Below are 26,681 nucleotides of genomic sequence, written 5' to 3' on the forward strand. Positions count from 1 at the left end.
TACCCTTGAATATTAATGAAACTACAGTACATGTAAGAGGAAATGTACACTGAATGTAAATATTTGCATATCAGAAATCTAATTGCAGACATTACATTTTAAATGCCTTTACAGTTGTACCAGAAGTCTATATGTACAAATCATATTTGGAAAAGGTTGTACTAGTATATCGAAACAAAAGATGCCATCAGCAGTTATATATAAGTCAATGTGTATGAACTCTAAGTTACTAATACCAAAAAAAATACGCTTAAGGATAAATATCTTCATAAAAGGTTATTAGTAATCGGGACGGAATTTTCTGATAATCATCACAAAACAATATCTCAAATGTAAAACCTTTCCTGTGTAAATAGTCAATTAATGTGCAGTACAAATAAAACACACGGTTCCAAATGATTTTTTTCTTGATAACAAGAAAATAAACAATCAGTGACAACACATACATTAGACATAACAATAGACATATAACATAACGGAACAACATAAAATTACTAACAACTTATTAATATATCTACTTACATTTATAAATTAAACTGAATTTTTTAATCATGTATGCAAATTAATTTTCTTTTAAATTTGCTCACATTCGTAGATCCATGAAAATGATTATGAAGCACATATATGAGGCTTTTGACGGACTTAAAAATGATCAGTATGAAGAGGCACCATTTTTAATAACACAAAAAAAAGACTTCACAATAGAACCTGACATAAACCTTTCATAAAAGACACACAGTTGACTAGCTAAAACTAGGCCATGAGTTTAATATGCGTATATGTGAAATCATTATTGTATAATATTATGGAAGACATAGTCTCGGACGTATTACGTGAAAGCATATGTTTATTGGGCGGAATCAAAAGATAAACATTGTAAAAGACCTATTAAAATGTAAAAACTGATAATATATATATATATATATCTATATCTAATGAAAGTCAAGACTAGAAAATAGAGCTATTGTTAAGTCATCCTGTTGAAAGTATATTTAAAACTCTGATCTTGACACATGATTTAAGTGCAGACATTATTGAGTATTGTTTTCCTAAAACATTGTATCCATTTAGGGGCCCATCGCCGCCCCCCCCCCCCCCACACACACACAGCCCCAAAATTTGTAGATTTATACATGTTGTAGATATATACATGTCGAACCTGATGAAGGAAAGTAGTAAGAATGTCAGTAACGTACTATAAAATATGCTGAAAAACATATGGGACATACTGAATGAATATCTAAAACATTATTCATTTCACTGGCTAATGCTATTATACTCAGTATAGAGATAATCATGCAGTACATTGTTTTTTAATAGACGATTTTGAAAATTACATCAGTGTTGAAACAATAATTTTTACTTTAATAAAAAAAACCATTTTTGTTTTGAATATTCTTTAATAGGTGTGTGTAGTTTTGCTAAAGAATAAATCAAAACGTCACGGAATGGTACAATGGGACGAACTATAGTTGATTAATTGTTCGGCTTTTGGTTTATCAATTAGCATACTATTAACTCAACGAAATTAAAGCTCTGGCTCTTATTTAAATTGCTCTACATGTTTTTTTAGTTTCAATCTTTGATAAATAGATTAAATTTTCAAATGACTCGTCAATTGTTGTTGTAATCTAGCTATTAATTTGAAAAATTAATCTGAATCCGATAGCTGTCGATTTCGACGAAATCTTTGAAAAAGTTTTGCTCTAGATCGTAGCTCGTCTTCCGTACTACTCTCCATCCGCCTCAGTGATAACCGTCTCCTCGTTATCCTGGGAACGCCTGTATCGGAACCACTCGGTGATGATTCTGAACTGGTTTCCGCTGGAATACCCAGAGTTTTATACTGCACCGGATATTTTACTTGTTCGTTGTCCTCACTGTCAGACGAGTCGCCCGACGAATGACGTTGTAATGACACACGCCGATGTGTGTAAAGAGTTCTGTTATCCGGTTTGCGGTTGATTGTCCATGGAGACAGATTTCTTGAATGTCTAAGAGGCTGAGTTATCCCAGGCTCAGGAATATGGATCCGAGCTTCGATGTCTGTTTCAATTACAGGCTCTTCTTCATTTTCTTGGTCTGTTACATAAATTTTCTTTTCTTCTTTCAATTTTCTCTTATATTTTCTGTCCTTCTTTGTCCCCGCTCTCTTAATTTTTTCTTCATCCTTCAGGGTCTATATGAACAAGACAAATCATATAATGAACAAGCTTTTAATTGAATCATTATATAAAGTTAACTTATAACATCTGATTTGTGTAAGCTTGTAAATGCTATCAACATGTTCATGTGAATCATTTTATTTAAATTTGCAATTATCTTATCTTGTATTTCGATGTGATTAAAGTATGATTTTCTTAATTGATTAATAGTTACATCCGAGCATAGATAGATAGGGCGTGTGTTTACTGCTTTATTGTTTGTAATAAAATATGTTTAAATAATATGTTGAGATAATCTTAATTCAATGTCAAAATATCTCAGCACATCTATACTGCAACAATGATTTTCTTCCTTAAACTTTACGATATGAAAGTAAGACATAAATCCAATCATTGGTGTTTAAATTAAAGCAGAAGAAGTATTATATCGTAAAAAGATAGATTTCTCACATGATGCATCGTTTTTCACAAGTTGGTATGTTATATATGACCAACATCTACGTTTTAAAATGATTGGTACTTTACGTCACAAATTAATAAAATACTGCTTGTAATATATATATGTAACAGTTAAAATTAAGACAATGAACAACTTGAGACCTCTGTTGCCACCTCCATGGCTTCCTTCTCTTCTAGCTTCTTGGCAAACTCAATTACAGCCTTTGGTTTGGGCCATCTATTAGACTTTAACATTAAACGCTCAGATGTGTTCTCTCTCGTTAAGTTTGCTGTCTTTGTGTTGAGAAGTGTGAGGACATCTTCCTGATCAGCCGTAAACTCTTCCTCCACCAGATTAAAGAGTTCCTCAACCCTGTTCATTTTAAACATTGAGGATTTTGCAGTCATCTTTTGTTTATATACTTGTGTATTTTGTGCGTTTTTATTTTTCATTTTAGAGAAATCAAAATCACATGTTGAACAATAACTTCGCATAAAATGCAAACTATGGTTTTTACTAAACAGCCCTATTTTCTCTGCACAACGTGATTCGAACTTTATTGCTACCTTTTCTGAAGTTTGGACTCGGCCGAATCCTTGTGTTCTGATTTCTTATGCCGCAGATAGTTGGCCATTTCCTCTGTCTCAAAAAGTTGTAAATATTCCAGATGTCGCTCAGTAAACTGAACTCCTGCAAAGAAAAGCAACAAGATATTAATGGACTATGTCGCTCAGCTACACTTACCGATCAGACGCAACCTAAAACTAGAGCAGATTCCAGCTAATCCCAAAATTTACTTCCGGTTTTACTTCGGGTTTACTCGGGGTCTGCTTTTTAAAACTTTGCGTCTACTCATGGTTTAATTTGAGCGACATGTACCTTTAGGACCATTTCACATGACCTTTTTTCAACATTTACCTTTAGAGCTCTTCTTACAGCAAGTTTTCCTTGCTATCAGTTTGAAAAACAGGTACAAATGATGGATTATACTCAATGGGGGAATCAATGCAGTCTTATTGTCAAACTCCATGGTTAAGAAGTACATTTGGAACTTCCAGATTTCGTTGGATTTTTCTTCCACTTTAGTAAAGATGTGGCTGAATGAAATCAAATTAAAGAATTAAAAGATAAACAGTAGCAGAAAAAGCTTAGATAATTTCACGTAGCAAATAATTGAAGGACGATAATATTTTCATTCAGAGTGCTTTGTGAATAGTCCTTTTTTATTGAGTCCACAAAAAATAAAATTGTCAAATGTTCTTGACCAATAAATGCTAAATGTAAAAGGCCATTCAATTGATACAATAATAGATAAATTTGTATTCTATAAACATTTATAACGTCAGGAGCCTGTGAACAGCGCAGGGGTTATTTTTCTTAATAAATAACTGACAGTATTTTTCAATATGATCCTGATTTCCTGCTGTAGGGCTACATATCAATATCGACACAACTTTAATTGATTTTTTTTTATAGTTTGCATGTCTTACACCAATGATATTATAATCTCCAAAGAAATGAGTTGTAAAAGGACCTAGTATATACACTTACTGGATTGGCAACTTCGTTACCGCTATGTTTACATTTACTTCCAATGAACGTTTTGAAGAAAAAATTATTTTTTTTTTTCATTTTCCTTCACATGAAAGACCACATCACGTAAAACATCCGTACCAAAGAGAAACATCCATACGGTTATAATAAACTTGCTTATGAATCGTTGTGAAAAACACGATTTCAATAAGATAAAATCTTGTATAAAAATTGTTTCTCATTAAAACAAATAGATGTGTTTTTCCTGTTGATACAGATCTGTTTCATAAAGTTTGAATAATGACCCGAATTGAACAATGACGAGAATTCTACGGCAAACCGTACGCGCATATCTACGCGCATGTAATGATTTGTTGTGTTCCCCGTTGCGAAGTGTTTTGCTAACGCTGATGGTAATAGAACAAATTATAAACAGCGTCTAAACCAATCAGATTTCAGTATTTAAATTGAAAGCATAACAATTTAAATATAGTGACTAAGTAAACGCGCCTTACTTGAATATGGCAATGAGAAGATTGAACAACAGGATAGTGCCGATGATGAGATATCCTGCACACAGAATATATACCAATACGATATTTAGATTCTCCACGTGTAATATTTGCGGACTCATTGTGTTCTTCTGAGGTAGGGCATTCCAACAAAGACATTCAATGTCCGTTATCGATGAATTGATCAAGTTCATCCGTACTGAGGAATTCCAGCACGGACAGTTAATGTCAAATATCGACGAATTGTTGAAGTTTATTTGTATTGATGAATTCCAACAAAGACATCCGATGTCTGATAGCGATGAACTGGTCAACCTATTCTGTACTGAAGAATACCAACAAGGGCAGCCTTGGTCCGATTGCGATGAATTCGTCAAGTTCATCTGTAATGATGAAATCCAACAAGGACACTTAGTGTCCGATATCGATGAAGTAGTCGTCGGAGTTAAAACTGGACTTCCAGCGTTGTCCGCCGCTAAGGAACAAAAGGAAAAACTAATCTTAATTAATAATTGGATAAATTTTAAGTATTAAACCATTGAAGTAAAAATACTTGAAATAACGCACAATAAAGGCCAAACTAAAACATTTTACTCAACACAAGCTGAAATGTGGTTATTATTTTTGCAATCAGAGAATTCTACATTTGAATATATATGATAAGAAAAACACAAAAAGAAAACATACCTGAACATGTTATAATTATTATTTTAGAGCATTTGTGCTGTTTTATCCGCCATTTAAAGTACATTGCTCGCATATGTTAAATAAAGCCGGATTTTACATATAAAATCTTGGTTTTAATTGATCAGTTAAGTCTGTCTTTATTTTTTATTGAATAAATAGGATCAGGTGGGTAATAGGAAATGTGTTGCAGAGTACCATAGGATGTTTGTTTTAATATTTTTATATCTAGAAATTGTATTATGAAATAAAATGTTTGAATTATAAAGTTTCATTCCTTTGTGTGCATAGGTTTTTAGCTCAGTATTTAGTGCTTTTAGAATCTTACTATTGACAATCGCATCTAAATGCATTTGTTTAAAATGATAAACTTTTTCAAAATAAATATCTAGTTTTATTTTTATTTTTGGCAATTTCAATAACTGAAATACATTACTTTTCATTGATTCCTCAAATTTAAGTTCTCCATACAGCTGCCAGTAGGGATGAAATAAAATGTCTGTGAAGATTTTCCATGATGCTTCTGTTTGCCCATACAGAAGCGAGTGTCTGGACACTCCGTAAGCCGCGAGAAAGACAATTACCACTAAGAGAAAAGTCGTAAGTTCGGCGAACTGTAAAAATACATAACATTATTCAGTGTTGTATATTTTAATCGACTCAATTTCACTTTTCACAAATTCATTTTGGTTTCATTTGATATGACAGTAACTGTAAAAAATAACTTTATATCGTGGAGGTAATTGATAGTAATGCGACATGAAATAGGTATAGTCTTCAGAGTGTAATTCTATTTTTAATGGTGTATGGTTAGAATGAAAACTATGGTAATAGCACTTCTCTGGAATAGTTTCTTAAAGTAGGCATTTGTGTCAAACTTTAAGAAAGTGACGTTTTTTCAGCATAATTTATAATTATAAAAAAGCAGACAAGTTGGATATTATTTTAGGCTTGTTTTGAAGGATATGTTATTTACATTTTTTTCAAATGTTAAGCCATAAAATTACAAGATAAACCCATGATGGCCTACATGGGTCATCGAACATCATTTTAAAATTCAGCCACAATGGCGATGGTCTTATTGTATATCGGATGTCACAATCGCGTACGAATCAGCATATATCATAATTCGACAATTCAAAACTGGCATCTAAATGTGAGTGTAAACAAAAGAGAGGCAACAATAGTAAGGTTTTGGATTTAAAAAAAAGGAACAATTGTCTACTAATGTATACATGTATTGTATCATTTTAAAATATGAATACAAATAAAATAAATATAAAACATTTAAGTGGAAACTGAAAGAAAAAAACATTCTGCCTTTATATTTGGAAACGTTGAAAATTTATCAAAGCATTGCAAACTCTGACTCACCATCATTTTGATCATCTCAAGCTTGGGTCCAAGACTGCTGTTTGCTGTGTACAGCTTCATTATTCGTATGTAGAAAATTATACAGTTGATTGAGAATACAATCCTGACATTAATCGCATTCTCGTTCGTATGCATTGTAATGACCTGAATTACAAATGCTAATAACGCGAACAATAGATTGAACAAGTCGATACATTTTAGCATTCCGTACCAGTCTCTTATCTTTCCACCAAAAGTCGGGGATGGAAAAGTCAGTAGCTATAAAAAAAATTAACTCAATAATCTAACAATAGAATTCGAACTTAAGATTCATAAAAAAACATTTGAAGAAAAAATGATGACTAAATGTATATAATTATAAATTGTTAGCAACTAATATTTGCAAATATCTGCATACATATCGATATTGCAGGAATTTGATGAAAACTTACTGTGTAAATTTCATCTACAATGAATGTAAAAATCCAAAATATGCAGATTCTCTCGATTGTGGTGATTTCGTTTGGTTGGTAGTCCACTAATAGAAAGTAGGTAAATAGAGCCACAAAGAAAATGTACAGGATCTGTAAAAAAAAAAAATCAAATACTGTAAAAAATTTTATTACCATAATATGGGAAATACAATGTTTGAAAAAAAAATCAACTAGCAGGATTCCAGTGTTTGAATTACCGAGTAATGGGTAAACTTTGTAATCGGAGCAGTGTAAAACGTTAGGATTTTCTGGAAAGTCCTGACTTTCTTCTCCCCCATCGCATCGACATTCAAAAAGGGCGTAAACAGCAAGAAAGGGAAAAATACAGTCACTAAGACCTTAAAAAAATCCAAAGGAAACCGGTAAGCTTTATCCTGTCCGTATATACATAGTAAGTTCAATTTTCGCTCCATTCACTGGCATGCTATTTGTGCAATTAGATTATCAAATTTGTTAAAACTTATTAGATTCCAGCAGATTAAATGCATGGAAATGATTTGAAATAACAATGCTCAACTGCTATTTCTATTAATGGAGTGTGCGGCCATCTTAATCATTTGTGAATTAAAGAAATGTTTTCAAAAGATAAAAAAGCAATAATTATGACGTTCGGCATGTTGTTTTGTATGCAATGTCCGCACACAAGACCAGAAAAATGCCTTTGTTTATCACTAAAAATGTCAAAATGAAAAAAGATATCAAAGACGGTCATTTGTGTCGGCTCTACAAGCATTGCTGAGAAAAAGGTCAAAGCTTACTTATCTAAAATATCGCTATGCATCACATAGAGTGCACTTTTCTTCTTAAAATGTGTTAAAAAACCATCAATTCGCACAAAATATTTTTCTGTGGCTATGGAGGTACACTGAAATTATATTTTCTTTGAAAAATATATGTATATTTTATTTTTCTATTTAAGACGATGAATTTTTTGGAACCCTACCCTACTTCTCAAACGAATAAAATTTAATTCATACTTATTAAATTTAGTTTCAAAAAATGGAACTGGTATAAATATGCCTCACTCTGTCACGTTCAACACGTATTGTTTTAAATTGGCATATTGTGCTTTTAAAGACACAAGAGTTTTATATATTGACTGGAATTTTCCTGTTCTAAAAACAGATCACATGCTGAATGATAGAAAACTTTTCCCTATTTTGAGGCAAAGTTACATGAATATGCAATATTCAACCTTTTCTTCAACAAATGGTTGTGGAAAGGAAGCCAATGAACCACACTCTTATTTTTTCAGATTTTAAATTTTCAAAATACGTCTGCACTTCCACAGTTGTTCTAAGTGATTAAAAACAGTTTTCTGTTCTTGTATGCCTTTTTCACAGAATAACAACATGAAAAACATCGTTTTTATTACTTTTTATCTGTTGACAACAGTGTTGGCCAGTTTTTGGCAGATACAAGCCAGTTCAAGAAATGTTAACATTGTTATTCTCAAATGTACACATCCCCTTAAGAGTATGTTTAAATGTCTACAATTTAACGTTATTTCATTATCTTCTTTGTTATCAATAGAAAGTATTACTTCATTTATTCAAAACAAAATCGTTTTCACATTAAGCAGTTTCACCAGGAATAATAGATATCAAGATTTTTAGCTGATACATTTAAGGTGAGATATAAGTTAGAAAAAGATCAGAAAGGATCTATAAACCATATACGTGTGTTGCTTATATACGTGTGTTGCATGAAGCATGAACAATTACATGTACGTTCATACTTGTTACAGATTGATTATCTAACTAAAAACAAGAACATAATACACATCGAACATTACCAACAATGAGCATTTTGTTTTTCAAAGTTTGACCTTAAGATTTCTATAAGATTCTATACGGTTCATAATTAAATGCTATTTATGATGAATTCATCATGCCATATCTGATGACAAAAATATTAAAATTCATCAAAAGATTACCCAAAAAAACCCTTTTTAAGATAAGTCAATGTGACTACGATTCACACAGGTGTTAAGATTACCTGCCATCGAGATAAAATCCCCCGGCGCCATGTGGCGTCGATCGAATTTCGACAAGCTACAGAGGAGAGATAAACCTTTAAAGAAAAGAGAAGTATGATAATCAGAGATGTTCAAATCAACAGTCAATTCAAATAATAATTTTTGTCCCACTTTCTGCTGCATGTTTGATAACTTGCTCATCCTTGGGTAAACAATTATTATCAGATTCTGCATTGCAGTAAAACTTATTCCTCAGAAGAATTTTGTGGTATAATAAAGTGTCTCTTTTTAAATACAATGTACACAATTAATGACCACAAACTGCACATTTCAAAATTTACATGTACAGCTTCAAAACTTTGAAATATGTCAATAAAACACATGTCCTTACAAATTGACCTTGTCATTTTATTTGTGTTGGCATCAAAGTTAAAAGCTTCGTTTTTTAGCATAAAATTGTGTACAGTAAACGAAACACACCATGTTTTTTCCGGAGGCTGCGATCTGTAGACTGGTCATTTCACTCCAGGAAGGAGACTTCCTTTCCGCCAGCATCATCGCCTTCTCCTTCTGTTTTGCATGACATTCGTCAATCACGCTTCTTGCTAAGTGCTCAAACTCACTGTCAAAAGATATTACTGCCACTGCTTTCAACAATATTCGTTGCAACCAATTTTCGCGGATGTCGTTCTTCAGTTAATCAACGAAATTAAGTGCACATTGAAATGCCTTTTTCCTCATAACACATTAAATTAAAAAGACCATTGCCAAACTGTGTTTTCTCGATTTCGACAAAACGCGATGTTCACAAAATTATTGAAACCACAGGAAATGATACAGAAGCTATTTGGTTTTACAAACAAATATATGGATTGCAATAAATATTTATGCCACTCTGCATCAATTTATATAATTGTTTCTATTGTTAGAGAAAAATTAATATTTATCAGAATAACTTCGGTTAAATGGTATTGTTTCACATTTTAATTTAGCGAGACCCTAGAAAATGCAAATTCTAGTGTTGCAAGTTTTTATACTGGTTTAAAAATCTCAACTGTTAAGCAGTGAAAGCAATTTAACCCTACATAAGATATCTTAAATAGCCTTAGTCGTTAAGTAGTGGAAGCCCTTAAACATATCATAATCTACAGTAGAAAAAAAATCTTAGAATTGTGGAGAACTGAAAATGTGAAGTTTTAATCAATGGAAAGAAAGTCTGTATGAACAGTCTTTGTTAGTACCAGACATAAACAATCGAATTTGATGCAATCATAATATATTTATTTGTACACTGTGGTATAACAATGCGGCGGCAAATACAATAATCATCGCTGCCAGAAAGTATTACATGCTGGAATCATACTCATTTATATAATTTATAGAATAATTTTCATCAGTGCTAGATATGTCAATCGGATTAAAATTAGATCCTAGATCATCTCAATAATTTTAATGTCGCTTTACGAGCATCTGACAAAAGGTCACCTCCTGGTGAACTTTGTTTTTACAAATCAGATTGTCAGTTCCATTCCTCGGTTATGTGTTTTGGAAGTTATGCCTATGTATTCTCTGAGGGTGTCTAATATCAACTTTCGCTTCGTCTCTAGCTCGCTAATACCCAGAGATTCGAGAACATGTCCCAATGCTTCGTAATTGAACTCCATTTTTGTTTGAAACCCGAAAATACCATAACACTTTCTCTCATTGTCTAAGGTAATTCATGAATATCCGTAAATCAATGTTCACAAGGAGATGACCTCAAGCAGGGTTTCTCCAGAACCTCGTATAGCAACAATAAAAAAAGGAACGGATCATGGATCTGATTTTAATCAGATTGCTAGATAAGCCATTGTATATTTAAAACTTACTCTTTAAAAATCAACACTTTTTCTTTCAATGCGGATTCATTTCTATGAACATTCTTAGCCATGCTGCCATAAATTCTTGCTGCAGCCACTGCACTGGTGATTGGCTCACTCCCCATCTGCCAGGCAAACTTTGCCATCTTTTGTCTGATAAATATTGGATTAATAATTATCAAAATGACAAAAATCGTATACATATATGTATTCTCATTTTGGGTTCTTTTTTTTAATTATCATGAAAAGGAAAATGAGTATCATTACTTACCAATTTAAAGCTCTTTATTTATTTATTTATTCATTCATTTATTTATCTATTTATTTATTCCCAAATGCATGTATTGTAAATACTATGAATTCGTTTAAGGCTTCATACGAAATCGAAGAATTTTAAGAATATCTGTTTCTATTTCAAATATATGTTTGTAAAGTTTTCCCTTATATTATAATGGTCTCGTTTAAGATCAATCTTCGCGTTCTACGAAGATATATAAACATGAGAATCAGAAAAATCTTTTTGAATGTAAAATTAATGATACTGTAAAATATTGCTTTTTAAAATATTTGCTAGTTTGTATATTGAAACTTGGGAGATCAATTCAAATTAACTCATATGAAGATATAATACCATTTAGATAAAGAACACAAAACAACTCAACCGCAGTTCATTTATCAGAATGATAATAAATAACTTCAAACTACTCATTGACTTTTTGGTAACTCTACCTTAACATTAGAATGGACCAAACCATCAGCTGTTTATATGGATGTTTAAACAGCAGTTGTGGCTTCTCGGGTTTCAAGTCTAAGGAGTATTTTCTCCCTGTTATATTGTCATTAGTTTTCCTTTCCTCTATATCGTGGTCGTATTTGTACATCAGGGACTCCATTAAGCGTTTAAGATTGTCGTATGAAAACGTTGAGCGGCGAGTTTTACTACTCATCAATTTCTTTAGATGATCTGCGTCCGCTCGAAGTAATGACTGAAAAAAGCATACTGTTAAAAGTACTGTCGGGAGTAATCTGAAAGCTGAAGACTGCCCGTAAATACGCACCGTCACACAAGTACCTGGTATGTAAAGCCTTAGATTTCGTTACACCCGATTGCACATCTGAAGCTTTCTTTTGTGTTTTTGGATTTTATGCATTTATGTCTTATTCTATGTGCATAGTCTGTTTGGAAATTATGCATTGACAAATTTATTTGATGTTAGTATTTTACAGGCTTGAAAAAAGTGCGTAAAACTTGATAATTTCATCGCGACCGAGTAACACGGCGAGGCAATATGTACATGTACGTCCACCAAGGTGAGACCTCTACAGCAAAGTACTTTGAACTGTTTAGAGGTCTTTGCCTTATACAGGGGTTGTAGGGACAGCAGTGATGAAAGAGAAATATGGCGGACAGTGCCTATTTACGAGCGGTGTTCAGCTTTAACCGATTTTTTACGAAGAGCTCTTATACAGATATGATACAATACTCAGATTTTAAAATGAAAATTTTTGATTTTATCTTTAAAAATTTATAGTTTAGTTTAGCTAATCAATTAAAATAATATACATCTTAGTTAAGGAACGTGAGCGGTAAACAAAAACTTCTACTAGTTCAAAATATTATGCAAACGATTTACATTGTCATCAGTTTATATATGTACTTTATTAAAAAATGGGTAGTAAGTGTAATATTAATGGTACCGTAAAAGATTGTCGTTTTTGAATATTCATTAATTTGTTTATTGAAACCCGGATGTTCAATTTAAGTAAGTTGGAAATTTTGAAAAGCTTTGATATCAGCAATGGATAGGTAAATCTAGTGACCCGTTTAGTTTAAGTTCATAGTTTAAAGAAACAGAAAATTATTTAATTAAAACCAATCATTTATGAAGGCTGTGTTATCAAATATTACCCATTTGATCTATCCTAATGGTGTTAGATTTTTTAAACCAATTTAGATTATTTTAATAAAGAAATCCTCATAAGTTTTATATTAATTAATCAATTCAATATCTTCCTGTATTTTCTTCTCATTGAGACTTTTCTAATCTAAGTCCTATTAAAAAGGGTTAACACCGTAAAATACGTAAATGCATGAAACAACTCTTAATTACAGATAACACATATACAAAAAGGTAAAAAAAAACTCCTTAAAGTAATTATCCATACGTCACAAAACAACGTCTGACGTCATTCATGCGTTATTACGTCTTATCCTTGCCCGATCTACATGTAATTGAGACCTAATTTTAAAAGGTGTATTTCAAAACAAAGAAATCAAGCTGACATAGAAATCGAATCAAAAATCCTGACAACTGCAATAAATTGGGCCTACCGGGGTAGTAATCAGCGAAATAACATGACTGTGTCGATTGCGTACTCGTTTTCAAAATATAGACCGCTTACTTTTGTCCTACATAAAAATTAATCCATTATAAGGTTGAATTTAACCCAATTATTTGAACATTAATCCTTGAAGGTCGATAAACATCCAAAATTAAATCCTGACCGAGATCTATATTCCAGTGCATAAGGGAGATAAAAACACCAGGGGAAATAATTTGACCTATATCATCTTTATCCTATTCGCTTAGCAACGAGCATAGATTTTTTTCCCCAAAAAAATGTTTTTAGAATTAAAATCATGCGCTGAAGAGAAGTTATTTCATTATAAGAACAGACTTTAACACCAGTAAAAAAAAGTTTAAATAGAGGTTTTGTCTTGAAAGCATATATCAGGTAGTTAGCATTATCCACGCATGTGACTGCAATTTCTAAATACCAATCTCGATCCATAATACTTACCGATATCCAAAGAAATCATCTTTTGCGATTTAAATAATACAGATTAATCAACAGTTTGTTAAAATCATGTTTTCTATTTAACAATAATCAAAACATATTTTTTAGAGTTATGAAATAAAAAAACCTATGCACTGTTTTATTTATACGGATCTTTTTTCAAATGTATATTTTAATGATTTTTCCAAAAATATGCCAATTGTGATCCTGAAAGGGCCGGTCCCTTGGGCAATTTTATTTCCAGTGGATTAAGGGCGTTAAGGTTTAAATAATATCAACATTTTAGAGAATGCTGTACGTAAGTTAAAATTACAACAGCTTAAATGCTCTTTGAAAAATTATTCATTTTATATAATTTGTATGCAGATTTGTCTATTTTTTTTAACAAATAAGCAAGTGTAACATAGTTTTGAAATAATAATTCCTTTATTTTACATAGGATATAAGTCAAAAAATGTTTTTGTGAAAGTCAAATTTCAGACTTCTTTATGTATGAGAAAAGCGCCATTTTCCGCAATCGGTTCTTATTTAGCAACGTTCCTAGATTTTATAATACCGATGGACCAGCCAACAGGTTAAAATTTGATAAGAACTTATCCTCAGATACACGTTTAAAAAATATGAAAAAAATTCTGTACGTATTTTATTTATCTAGTTGGGTATGGACTATTACCTTAACTGTTTAATTCTTTCAGATGATGCATATGATCTTAGGATGCATCAAGTGTATGAATATTTGATTCACAAAGAAAAGTCAATATAAAATACATCCAAAACTATTTTACTAAATGCTTAAAGAAAACTACTTTTTTTATTCATGAGATCTATAACTGACCTTTTGGTAAAGTTGTTGTAACCTCTCCTTCGAGAGAAACTCCTTCATCCCTACGTTTTGTTGTAAAATCAATGCAACAAACTCTACCTTTTCTTCGATGATTGCTTCCATTAGAATGTCATCTAAACTCCCTAAACCACAAAGAGATTGAGTTCAATCAGGAGGGATAAAATAACGATGTGTGCACTGTAGATTAAAAAAATTATCGAGATCTTCCATACTTGGTGGCCACAACACATCTTCCCTGAAGATCTCTTCTTGGGCGATGTCAGCTCTGTTCCAGGTCAATGCCAACTGCAGTTGGTTCTTCCGGATTTCAAAAGAATCCTCTGCAGCTTTAGCTAAAATAATATATTTCAGCAATAAATATTTTGTTCAAACTGCTGTAAGCCAATTATCTCTCTTTGCCACTAACTGCCATTCTACTGCCTCCTACGTTGACTGAGTTGACTATTAAACAACATCAGGTCTACATTTTGATTTTACACATGGTAAACTTAAGTTTTATTTTATGTTGATAAAGTTTTATTTTTTTCATTGATGTTAAAATTTCACCAAAATGTTTTATCTTCAGCTCATACTATCTTTAAACAGGCTTTCATCGAGCGATAGTCGAGTAACCGTTCATTTATTTGTACCTGTGTGTTCTTTAAACATGATAATATTACTGTCATATATACCGTCCCATTAAATCAAAAACATTTAAAAACTTAATTTGAAATTAAATAAAAAATTATTTCATCTGAATGTCAATTAGCAAATTTTGGTTTTTCTTTTTCCCTTGTGACGCTTGCACACACTTGAGCTACATGTCACTTAACGCAAATCAAACGTGTTTCATGTTTAGTCATGATTGTCCCTTCCTAATCAGCTATTGGAGTTAATCATTATAAAAACAAACGCCTTCCGATTATTTTTGACATCAATTATTTATTTATGCACTGATCGAATTGATAATTTACAATAAAAGAAACATTCAATTGTTCCTTGATTCAAAATGATATTTTGATCAGATCAATGAATTAGAGGCTTAGGATATATACCAGGGGCACCGATGAAATGCACTTTAACTTATGAATCAATAACAAATATAAGAGGAAACTGTTTACTAAATGAGTACGAGCAGTCAAAACGTTAATGCGTTGAAAAATGAAATGTTTCTATTTTTCTTTTAACCAGTAAATCGACTGACAAAATTTTATTCGATGATCGTCATGTCAGAGCAAAAGTGTAGTAAATGTGTACTTGAATACTCGTTGACATCATTAACTTTTGTATTCTAGAGAAATTATCTGTTTATTGTGTTAAAAAAATAATAAACCATAATTAATTTAATTACAGAAGAAAGGCCTCCTACAATATTTTAGCATGGTACAGAGGGTTGCAAAATGTATCAACAGTGGAAATTTGCATGAAATTTTAAATTTTTGCAAAACAATTGCTGATCTCTGAGATATCAGTATTTTACCAGTGCATAATTTAAAAAGTATCAGATTATGTAAAACTATTACCTTTCCCAAGATAAAAATGTTAAGGTCAAATATACAAGTATGAACAGAATAAAAAAAAATCCAAAAAACATTAACTTATCATTATTTCATATCTAATTGGGTTGTGAAATACTTAATATAAATAATAATAAAATCCAACTTTAAGACACAAAAACCCCATTTGAAGTGTAGTGAAAATACATTTGAGCTGCACTCAAGGTCAATTGAAATGTCTTTTCTGAATAGGCATGCAATTAATGGAAACTATAACTTTGAAGACTACAATAAAATATTTCATTTCATTTTTACAATACCAGTTTTATCTGATTCAACGAATAAGAATTTTATTAAATCAGTAAGCAATTTCAAACGATTTTGGATATCAACTAGGACCATCAACACAGGTTTCTACTCTGATAGTATTATCTGTCAATGATTCCTATCATATCATAGCAAATATGGTAGAATGTTTATACTCACAATTCAGCAAGGCCGTAAGAATGGCAATATCGAGGTCTTCATGTTTGTTCATTGGAAAGATATTAATCTGTTAAAAAAAAATAAAAAGTTAATAGATTTAATCCTTTTATAAACCATGAATTACGAAAATTGTTTCAGGTAATTTATTTTTCAATACATTATTTATACATTTACAGAAAGTCAATTAAGGAGGCCGAGAGGTCAGCAAATTATTCATTAGATGTAAATCTGTATTTGACATTTATATGTATTATAGTAATAAGAATTCCATATATTTTAGCTTAAATATGTACCAAATTTCTGTGTTCCATGCATTTCATGACATTGGTAAAATGAATTTCTATATTCTTATCAATTTCGTTCTCCTTCCATCTCCCCCCGTAGGCTTCATTTATCTTGTCTCTCAGTTTGATTTCATGTTTTGATTTCAGCACCCCTTTGCTAACAATGAAAAGAGATAACTAACCCATTAGCACCTTCATGTCATCTACAGTAGATTCAAACATATCTTTTACAACACTCACCATAGCATAACATAGCATTGAAATCCCATTGCATAACATTGAAAGGACTAAGTGCGGTTTTATGCAATTTTTGCCCCCCAAAATCAAAGCTCTAGAAAGAGCTTTAAAATAAGGTGAAAGATAGTTAAAATCATATTGGAAATAAAGGTGTAAAAAGTTATCACCACAGTGACGTCATAATGTAGAAATGACGTCATGAATATTGCATTATTTTGATAAATTAATGTTTTGTGGCAAAATATGGGTGTTTTCCGATGATTTTTCGACTGGGAAACATCGAGCGCAGGCTTGCTCAAGTACCATTTTTTAGTATGATATGTATAACTATCTGAAGAAAAACATATTTTAAAATCGCACTTGAGCAGACCTGCGCTCTATATTTCCGAATGCAAAATATAGAGCAAAAATGAGAATATCTTCATTTGTTTGCAAATTTGTTGGAATTAGGTCATTTAGGTGACGTCATAGATAAACAGCGAGTGAGCAATGATGACTAAAATCAAGATTAAAGTTATTCCTCTTTACAATGATTTCTGAAGATTTCATTTTTATACGATACTATTTAAAAATTGGTTGAAATCGGGGGCAGATATTTGACCATACCGCACATAGTCCTTTCATACCATAACATTGAATCTCATAGCATATAATTAGATTCTCATAGCATATCATATCATACCATAGCATAGCATACAACATCATTTCAATTCAGTTTGTAAAGATTGATTAGAGAATAAATGTTTACATTGCAGAAAAGTGGTTAACTGTGTTTTTTTTAATATTTTAATTCGAAATGTTTGTATCTCCTCTGTATGTGGAGGCGTTTTTTTCTTAAAATCTCATATCATCACATAGCAAAGCATACTATAGCATACCATATCATTAGGCCTTTCGATTCAATTTATCGTAGCATAGCACACAAATCTCGTAGCATATCATCTACATCTCTTAAAATATCATTAAAATCCCATACCATAGCATAACATTTCTAAAAGATATGCATGAAATGACTGTATTAACATGGTGAATACTGAAAGTAATAACATTATACAAAATTTTAATCAAACTTGTATTTATACCAAATAGTTTCTTTATTTTTATTTTTAACACTGTTTTATACATTTTCTTGTAACATTATTCAGGGGTAATAGCTTACCTGCTACGTGTGTGAGAATAAGCATAGGCCAGGATATCTGCCGCCCGGCCCGTTCCTGAACAGACGACAACAGGAATATTGTGATTGAGAGACACCATAGCGTCATTGATAGCGTCAGTCCCGCCCTCTAAGATCACCAACACAACTGGTATTCCTAACCCACCAGCTGTCAAAATTACGAGGTAATCGATATATTCTCTCTAATTAATATATATATATATATATATATATATATATATATATATATATATATATATATATATATATATATATTTTTTTTTTTTTTTTTTTTTTTTTTTTTTTTTTTTTAATTTCGTCTGGCCAAATTTTGGATTTTTATTTAAATATCTTTGTAACACCCTAAATAAAGAATTCATTGAAAACATTCCATTCATTTATACCTTGTGTTGGTTTAGAGACTTTCTGCTCAAATAAAGCCCGAAACTTCGATGCTCCTTTATAATTGTTCCTGAATCCATCGTCCACAAACACGAAGTGTGTGTGATTTGGATTTAAGGGCACAGGCTTACCATGTTGAATAATGTTGCTGGTCTGAAAATGCACCGGGAAACAGCCCTAAAATAAAAACAAGAACTGAGTCGATACAGAAATATGATTTAATCATTCGTTTTGATTGAGTTACTTATTTGTTGATGAACATTATATTAGTAATGTTTGCACTTATACCGAGAAAAAAGTTGGGCATTGAGGAAAATAGAAGACAATTTCATCATTTCTATAAGCAGCTACTTTAAGGAAAATCCTAGAAACAAAGTAGAACCATCTAGGACGAACTTTAAAATCCCATCATTCCTACCTTACGTTCACTCTTATTAATTTACTACTGAACATTTAAAGAATAAAACAATATCTTTCATGCATTAATAAATGAAACTGTGTTACAAGTAGTCTCAAATTACTATAAAAAACAAAATTGGTCACTGTACTCACATTTCCGTCACTCTCCAAGTTTTTCCTGTCTTTGACATATCCCCATGGCCCTATTCCGATAAGTCGCAGGGTGTGGGTGATTCTGTCGTTATCCCATAGAAAGGACTGTCCCTCACTGACCGCATTTCCGACAGCCTTCATCACCCCAACGTTTGATCCAGTCGTAATCATCCAAGCGTTGGTTGACTTTCCTGCCTTAGGAGGATATTTACCAAAAATGTAAGTAAACTGGCAGAAAGTAATTATTTTAGGAAACAATATAATAGGCCTACGATTAGGAAGAGAAGCAGGATCAGAAATAGGGGGAAGAGATGTAAGATGATGTAATATACCTTAATGAGACCAGTGTTGAAGGTTTCTCTCATCTTGTTGTCCAGCTTGAAGCTCTTTGCCCCTCCTATTACAGATATACACAAGCTTGGACGTTTGGGTTCCATTATTTTCCAGTGTTTATCCATTAGTTCCAGGCATCTGTCTACCGAGTCATTGTGACTTAGTCGAATATACTGAAATAAAAGTTTCATCAGTTCGACGTACTATGTAATATATTTGTTCATGGTACCCTTTAGACTCCAATGATTACATATAGAATAGGAACTAAGGTGCAGGCACATAGAAAATGGTTATAGTATAGAACTTCTTTTGTAACATTTAGACACACACAAATCGCAAAAGATTATATTAACCGTTAAACATAAAGAATAACATATTTGAAGTAATTCTCTTATGAAAATGACACAAACAACTACCTTGGCAGGTTTGGAGTTTTCATAGTTTACGAAACAGATTTTGCCAAACGTCGAACAAGACGTTTTTCTGAAAGCATCCTCTTTAGTCCATGTAACTTGGGATAGAATTGATGCTAAATTTTCTGGAGGAGCATTAAAGAGGTTTCCATAATTTATGTGGCTTCGCAACTCTGGAATAGTATTGAGAATTAGAGGCTTAATGGACAATTTAAAAGCAAGTATCCATTTATTTCACATTTTTTTAATTTATAAGTGCTTGATATTTTAAAGCATGGACATTATGTGTTGGGAAGTTTAGGATTAGAACGCTAAATGAATACACAAACACAATTACAGAGGCAAATTAGACAAATTTTCCAATTAAATCAACTAAATACATGGATATGTACGTGTAATGACTTGTATAAAATAAAGTATTTATGGCACTTGAGATAATTGATTTTATCACATTTGCCCGGTAATCATTTTAAAAATCCTTATAATTATTGAGTATCTGATATTTCAATCCAATATCTTTTTAAAATTACAAACATTAAGATTTCCCCTATTGAAAACCACAACGTGTAAATTTAAAGTAATGCTTCTTGAGATGAAGATCTATGTCTTTGTATTCTACCTTGATCTTTACACTACTTTGGGTCGCATTTTTGTCTGGTAGCGAGACAGTGTACTCTATTACACAATGCATGGATCGTAATTTGCAACGTGTCGTTTTGTAGTTTCGAGTAGAAAACCAATAAGGAGATATGCTCTTTTATTAATTCTAATATAAGCTTCAAATGCCTCGTTTTGTAGTTTCGAGTAGAAAACCAATAAGGAGATATGCTCTTTTATTAATTCTAATATAAGCTTCAAATGCCTCTTGTGATCAACCATTAAGAGAGAGAACGTACATGTAGTTTCGACTAACGTTATTCCATATAATATAAGAATTATTATAAAGTAATATACCAAACCTTAAACTTTTGGTGTCTGCATGAGGAGGTAATAATTAAGTGCTCTAAATTAAATACATTCAAATAAGAATTTTGCTTGAAACCAAAAAATAATTTCATTTCTGATAAAATAAAATAATCTCCTTTTTGTGGAATAATGGGTTTTCAAATGAATGGAACAAAATGAACCCCTTTTACCAACGAATACTTTGTAATATGTTTACATTAAATTCCTTTAAGATTAAATCAACCCCATTGTTTACGTTAGTCACATAAGTGTCATGCAAAAGATAATGAGCAATTATTGACATTGATTTTATTTGACAAAAATGAACAAGAAATCACTGAAACAAGTCATATATGAAGAACAATATCAGAACGCTATCTAAATAAGGGAGACATTCCAAACCATTAATGTCAATAATATTTTAATCTACTCGTTCATTTACATGTATTATATAAGTCTAGAATGGCCAATTATTCCATGGAACAAGACATGGTTAAATATTGACATCCCAAATTGTCCAGGTGTTAATTTGAAGAAGATACTCACCTTCAGGAACAAGAAATGTTTCCACAAGTTCCCTTTCAGCAAAGTTTCGGGCGTTAGAAATCCCAACATGCTCTGTAAAAATTTCTCCACAATGACACCTAAAGGAAAGAAAGAGAAATAAAATAAATACTGACTCAAAATATTATGATCTGCCATCAAACATTACCTTACATGTTTTCTCTTTTAAAATTTAAATATCAGATATCCAAGTGCACTTAGTCTAATAATTTAAACTTATACAAGTATATAATTGAGAAAACAAATATTTGAAAAACTCAATAGGTGAATTAATCTTTAATTTAACATTAAATAGAAAATTAACATTTCTACAATTCTTTTGAAAAATATGCCTTCTTTGTTCTAAGATTAACCTTACTTTAAATCCCTGAAAACTTACTTTAAATCCCTGATCTTTTTTACCCCAATCTTTTCAGGATCTGGTACAAATTTGCTACACTCAATTTCGTGAAAATTTTGTTTCACAAAACATAGATGTGCTTGATTTCTCTGAAACAGTAAATTGACAATATCAGATTCAGTTATCGCAAAGATGTTTGTTGTGTCATGATCAATCTAGTTGTTTAATTGTACCGATAGTATAATTTCATTAGTGTAACCACTACATTTATTCCATCTTGTATATAAATGCCATACATATCTATCTATAAAATGAAAGTTTTTGAAGATACAAATGTACATAGTTCAAGCATATCCTGCATATTATTTAAGTTCTCGTACATACAACTTTTTTACATACTTTATGGAAGTCAGATTCTTTGCTCTGTCTATCTATGCGATCTTTAGGAATGCGACCAAGTCCTGGAATCTTTTTGCGCATTTCTGAGTATCGAGCCTCTTCTAACGTCAAATCAGTCTGTATCTCGTAGTATCGGTCCTGTTGGTATTTTCTCTCGGTCAAGGTCGACGGTCCTGCTCCCCCTTGGTCTGAACGAAATTTAACCCTGTCATATTTCTCTGAGGGGTGTATCTTTGTGTCCATAACAATACCCGCCATTTTTTATCTTTTATCTCTTGGTTTCTTTCTAGAAAAAAGTTATGTCAACTTTGAGTGTATGAAAAGCAGCACATTTATTAAAAATTGGTTAATAATTGGTTTTTGACTTCATGCTAAATTTCTGATAAAAATAAAAATATACTAGTTAATGATATATGATTTGAATTAGGATCGACAATGTGTGATATACACAGATAAAGTTGCCAGCGAATTACAGCAATACTACTTACGAGTACTTTATGAAAACAAAACTTGGTTTATTTCAATGATATGCTTATAATTTGTTATTTTCATCTCTTATAAACCAGTTTTAAGAAAAACCTATGATATGGCTATTGAATGAAAGATGCAAATAAATGTTCTAATTGTTCGATGCATCTGTTAATGAATAATATATCATATCTTATGGTTATTGATATAAAGCTACACATTCAGTTTCTGTAAAACTGTTTACTAATTGTGATGTATACGTAACTATGTCATTACTATGCCATAATGAAATTGACAATGCATTAATAGTGCCTGTTTGGGAGAGTATCAGTTGAAATTGACAACCCAAGAAAACCAGTGTCAACTGACACGAAGCTCACTATTTATTTTATTATATTGAATGTCATAATTTTAAAGAAAACTTTACTGCTCTTATTTATAAATTGACATGAATTCTACGGCACACCGAACGCAAATAGTTTACGCGCATGTAACAATTTTTTGTGTTACCCATTGGTTGCCAAGTGTGCTGCAAACGCTGACGGTAATAGAACGGATTATAAACTGTGTCTAAACCAATCAAATTTCAGTATTTAACATTATTATAAATCTTATTCATATTGGAATATGTCAATCAATGAAACCTACGATTTAATGCTCGTTTAGTTTAGATGTATGATGCATATATAATGAGCATTGCCATTCTACATTGACCACAAAGACCTTTCTCAAACTTATTCGGTAGGGATCAAATACATAAAAAAAATTAAATCTTAAAAAAAAAAATACAGTTTGATAATAATTTGGTGTACAAAGTTGGTTTTTACAAGTGAATTGACAGTGATTCGTTAAACAAGAATTGATGCCATTGGTTTGTCTACATTAAAAAAAATGTGTTTAATTTGCCCATTAGCATGATTTTTGCTCATCTAAGGCATTTCTATGTGTTGTTCCATGACCCTCTGGCAAACAATGCTAGAAAATTCAAATCAGTGCTTAATTTATATCTGGAAATAATTTTAACAACAATGTTTGACGTCGAAAAATTCCAGTCTTGACGTTGTTGCTAAACCCTACACATCGTTTAGTTATATTTGTTATTATTTCTTTTACAGATGAGTACACATATTTATTTATATAGGCGTATGCAGTAAATTGTAGTCAAATGATATCAGGTTACTATGGATTTTTAAATCAGTTTTGGCAAATTCAAATTTTGATAAAGCCAAAGTCGAATCATTTTATTTACCATTCATTGAATGGGAGGAAAATGAATTAAAAGAAATTTGTTCATGCTAACCACTTTTCCAAACAAATTCTAAATAAGAACTTTAAACATATCAAATTATCTTATTCATAATCAAAACAAGTTGTGGTCTTAAAGTACTCCAAGGTTGTTATTTAACATTTGTACGAGGAAGTTTATATTGCTACCATGGCACCATTGTCTAAGTCCATAAAAGATGTTTAAATATTAATCTCTTAATCTTTTACAATTTTTTTCAATTCGTTATTTTTTTTAGCGCTCTGAAAGGAAATTCGAACTTGATTTTACCCGCACACGCTTTTACAAAACTTTGTAACAAGAAATTTAGTTACTGCAGAATAGCGCACAGACTTTAGATATGCATACAGAAATTTTTCTTCCTATAAGTTGGTTTCTATCATTTACATTTGGTCTACACTGACATGACATTTTACATTTATGAATAGTTGTATTACTTTTTTTACAATTTTACTCCGTCTGCAATTAAAAAAAAATTTGTTTACCATACATGCAACAGACATTTTAATTATGTTCATACAGAAATTTTTTTCCGCACATCTCTGATATATATACTATTTTAACTCTTATTCTAAGTTTTGGCTGAAATCAATACTCGCCAAGTATATATCGGCAGTAAAATATTCAAAAATGAAATAGGAGTTAGCGGTAAAAACTGAACATTTGCACGGAACAACATTAGCCGGGAAGGTTTAGATGTGTCTTGTAGGTACTGAATCTATAAAGTAGAAAATTAATTTTCAAAAAACTCTCCTTCATTTTGAAAATGGAAAAAATATCTAAATTTCAACCTAGAACCTATAAACCAATTAATAAATGAACCAAAAAAAACTGCACTTAGAAAGATTGAAAATTTGAAGTTAGTATCGGATATGTTATTAATCAATCGAAACACATTTTGCTAAAAACATTTTCACATTAATTTATATGAGAAACACGTCACTTAGAATTGAATGTTGTTATGGCAACAATTTCAAGATTCAATTGAAGTTATTAAGTTGCAAATTATTACGTAGGCTGTATTTCATTTTTTATGTAAACTTGAAATTAGACTGTATAAACCGTATCTGTCCAAAACGAAAGTAGACCATTTTTTTAAATTTACTTACATCTCTTATGGTATCACAAGTAGGGGAACTAATATCATGCCTCAAAACAATTATGTTCCTCATACATTTCTGAATCATAATTTGGTGCCAGTAGATTATCCTTCTTAAAAGCTCCTTTAAAAAACATTACGGATTGTCATGTGAACGGAAGTGGTGGAATCAGCAGAGAATTTAAAGACTTCTTCGTTTTACTGCACAAGATTTTTTTAAAATTCCCAAGGTTGGCCTACTTTATTGATCTGTTGGAGAAGTAATTAAATCTACCGATGTTAAATCGCTCTTGTCTAAAAATAGATTAGCTCATATTATTGAATGTTGCTAGAACTTTAATATTTTGAATTTGTAAGCAGATAAAGAGCAATGAGTGCTGTATCATATGTTTAGTGGTACTCAATTTATACTTATTAGATATGACAATTTGAAAGTATCAATGTACTTAGTTTATTAAGCAAACAACACATATCAAATTGTTGTTCAACATCAAATTAGTTGGAGTTATCTATATTTGTGCAAGATACACTTTTTAAAATAAGTATATCAATTGTATCTTTCAAAACACTTCATTTTTCCAAATAATTGAATAAATAATGAAAAGGCACTTTCAATATCTGAACAAAAAATCCTTTTGTTTTTTATCTTTATATTAAATATTCTGAAACCAAATACTGATTGCAGTGGCATATGACACTCGTAACTTTACTTGAAGCTGATGAAGGGATGGGAAAAAAAGAGAAAATACAACTTCAATCACAGATTACTGGAATTATTAGTACTTAAACTTTTATTTTAAGTTCATATAATTAAGCAAAAGTAGGATTTTGTACGTAATAATGTTATGCATTAAAATATATTCTACAGATCTAGAGCAACACAACACAACAGTACGATTTTGATTCATAAAATGGATTTGATATAGACACCATTGTGCTATTTATCATTTTACTTACGATCAATTATTTTCAAGTATGGATACGCTATGATATACAATCTAATATTCAAATTACTTTGCTTTTATTTACTTACATATACTGGTGAAAGAGGTTAGAATATTGTTTAATAAATAAAATTCTAAAGTTTTTAGCTCACCTGAGCTGAAAGCTCAAGTGAGCTTTTCTGATCACATTTTGCCTGTCGTCCGTCTGTCCGTAAACTTTTCACATTTTCAACATCTTCTAAAGAACTACTGGACCATTTTTAACAAACCTTTGCACAAATCATCCTTAGGCAAAGGGAATTCAAAGTTGTGAAAGTTAAACGGCCAAACCCTTTTTTTTTAAGGAGAGATAATTAGAAATTAATGAAAAAATTTGAGAAATTTTCAAAAATCTTTTTCTAAATAACCATAAAGCCTGGAAAGCTGAAACTTGTTTGGAAGCATTCTCAGGTAGTGTGTAGATTCAAAGTTGTGAATATCATGACCCCCAGGGGTAGGGTGGGGCCACAATGGGGGTCGAAGTTTTACATACTAATATATAGAGTAAATCTTTAAAAATCTTCTTCCAGAAACTAATCAGCCAGGAAAGCTGAAACTTGTGTAGAAGTATATTCAGGTAGTGTAGATTCAATTTTTTGA

At 31.4% G+C, this 26,681-nt stretch overlaps 1 protein-coding gene across 1 annotated transcript; it reads right to left on the minus strand.

Annotated features, from left to right (window-relative positions):
* Positions 1 to 1,076: 1,076 nt before the first annotated feature.
* LOC128179629 (transient receptor potential cation channel subfamily M member-like 2) lies at positions 1,077 to 25,338 on the minus strand. Its single transcript, XM_052847134.1, has 26 exons — positions 25,109 to 25,338; positions 22,247 to 22,532; positions 21,887 to 21,996; positions 21,490 to 21,587; positions 20,002 to 20,171; positions 19,585 to 19,758; positions 19,253 to 19,447; positions 18,703 to 18,877; positions 18,302 to 18,467; positions 16,915 to 17,062; positions 16,622 to 16,688; positions 14,873 to 14,992; positions 14,652 to 14,782; positions 11,747 to 12,003; positions 11,027 to 11,170; positions 9,639 to 9,780; positions 9,179 to 9,253; positions 7,378 to 7,518; positions 7,139 to 7,270; positions 6,708 to 6,965; positions 5,770 to 5,947; positions 4,653 to 5,124; positions 3,523 to 3,701; positions 3,171 to 3,294; positions 2,766 to 2,976; positions 1,077 to 2,179 (listed from the first exon to the last, which is right to left on the minus strand). The coding sequence occupies exons 2-26, from the start codon at positions 22,502 to 22,504 to the stop codon at positions 1,652 to 1,654; spliced, it is 4,653 nt and encodes a 1,550-aa protein (XP_052703094.1). The 5' UTR covers positions 22,505 to 22,532; positions 25,109 to 25,338; the 3' UTR covers positions 1,077 to 1,651.
* Between the last annotated feature and the right edge of the window lie 1,343 nt (positions 25,339 to 26,681).

Source organism: Crassostrea angulata, chromosome 4 (assembly GCF_025612915.1).
Source record: "Crassostrea angulata isolate pt1a10 chromosome 4, ASM2561291v2, whole genome shotgun sequence".
In the NCBI taxonomy this organism is placed as follows: domain Eukaryota; kingdom Metazoa; phylum Mollusca; class Bivalvia; order Ostreida; family Ostreidae; genus Magallana; species Magallana angulata.